At 40.9% G+C, this 1,605-nt stretch overlaps 1 protein-coding gene across 4 annotated transcripts in view; it reads right to left on the bottom strand.

The window, feature by feature from the left end:
• GPCPD1 (glycerophosphocholine phosphodiesterase 1) overlaps positions 1–1,063 on the bottom strand; it is a 36,428-nt gene extending 35,365 nt beyond the window's left edge. For 3 of the 4 annotated variants that reach the window (XM_005429085.2, XM_031063688.1, XM_031063686.1), the window contains exon 1: positions 959–1,062. In XM_005429085.2, the coding sequence (XP_005429142.1) occupies positions 959–1,007 (49 nt within the window). In that variant the 5' untranslated portion in view covers positions 1,008–1,062. Of the gene's footprint in view, positions 1–958 lie in introns of all 4 variants that reach the window. The other variant, XM_031063689.1, reaches the window with a different exon arrangement.
• Between the last annotated feature and the right edge of the window lie 542 nt (positions 1,064–1,605).

Here is a 1,605-nt window from a genome sequence, read left to right on the forward strand (position 1 = left end):
GGCCTGGCACAGGAATTTTGCCAATCTGCTCCCACATTCATCTGCTTCTGTTAGGCAACAATCAATTACTTTTTTTGGCGTAACTTCTGTGCTGGTTTTGGCTGAGGTAGAGTTAATTTTCTCCACAACAGCTAGTAGGGGCTGTGTTTTGAATTTGTCCTGGAAGCAGTGCTGATAACAGAGGGATATTTCAGTTACTTCTGGGCAGTGCTCACAGCATCAAGGCCTTTTCTGTTCTCTCCCCACCAGAGAGGGGGCTGGGAAGGAAGAAGCTGGGAAGGAACACGGCTGGGAGCAGTTGTGCAGACCTCAGTTACCAGCTGTGGTTAAACACAACTCCTTCCTTCCAAGTTCCTGAAGATGAAGGTCAATGTAATACACACAATTAACCAATACCAGATTTTCACGTTCTACCTGATGTGATACCTTGTGTTCCTCATTTGGATAACATAAGGTATTTTACCCTTTTTTTTTGGTTGTTTGTTTGTTTTTGCATAGACAGAATACTGAATTAAGCTGCATATTCTTTCTGTCTGTAACTTCTGATAGAGGTCACATCTTGTGAGAACTTTTAACAGGGATGCAGAGAGAATAAAAACCAGAACAAACACATCAATGTGTGCCTAAGTATCACAGGTCAGAATACAAATGCTTGTTTCCATGGCATAAAAAGGTACTAAAGAGAGAAGATTTTAAACCAATCATAACCATTTCAAAATCCTTAGCAGATTATGAAATTTTTGTTTGGAGAAAGAGGTAAAATTTATTTCCCAACTCTCATTTTCAAATTCATTGGTGAAATGTCTTAATATATTTTACAATGATTTATCATCTTGATATTTGATCTAATATGTTCTTTTATCTCTGAGGAAAACAGACAAGACAGCCTTTGAACACTCCTCTATTAAGTTTTCTCTTACACCAACCATACAGAAACGAGAAAGTATGATTTGAGTACCTGGTCCTGATGGCCCCCTTACTTCAAAAGTGACTTGACAAGAGGTCATTTCTGCAGAAGTTTTGTCTTGGGATTGTTGAAATCTCCTAGAGTGGGAACAAAGAGAACTAATTTGAGGAACAATCACTTCATTTGTTGCTGCTCTAAGTAAGAGGAAACAGAAATCCCACCACCTACAGGGAAGCAAGCCACTTGTGATATTACTGCTTGAGTGAGCAGTAGAAGTAGAAAGCTCTTTAAAAGCAGCTGTAGACCCAAAAAACAGCATCCAGCTGCAACACTGGCATAAAAAGACCACTAAATCAAATACCATACGCAAGGATCAGTATCCTGCAGCATTTATCAGTCTTCAGCAGAGATTTTTCAAAACTCTCTAATTTTGCTTCCAAGGAGGCCACTGGAAGGTTTTAAGATTAGGACCCTTGGCAAACAGTAGCTTCTGTCTCATCAGTGCTATTCTTCAGCATCCTCTACAAAGCACTAGGAAGTTTCCACAGAGAAGCACAACCACCTTGAAGGAAAAGGGGAACAACCCATGACAGATGACAGCTCTCTGCTGCCACTTGTCCATCCCTGTAGACTCTGCTCCCTCACTTCCAGGCTTTCACAGGAAGCAACAGGAGCAACTGGAAGCACCAAGCAGCCTT

This window comes from Geospiza fortis, unplaced genomic scaffold (assembly GCF_000277835.1).
Source record: "Geospiza fortis unplaced genomic scaffold, GeoFor_1.0 scaffold99, whole genome shotgun sequence".
Lineage (NCBI taxonomy): Eukaryota > Metazoa > Chordata > Aves > Passeriformes > Thraupidae > Geospiza > Geospiza fortis.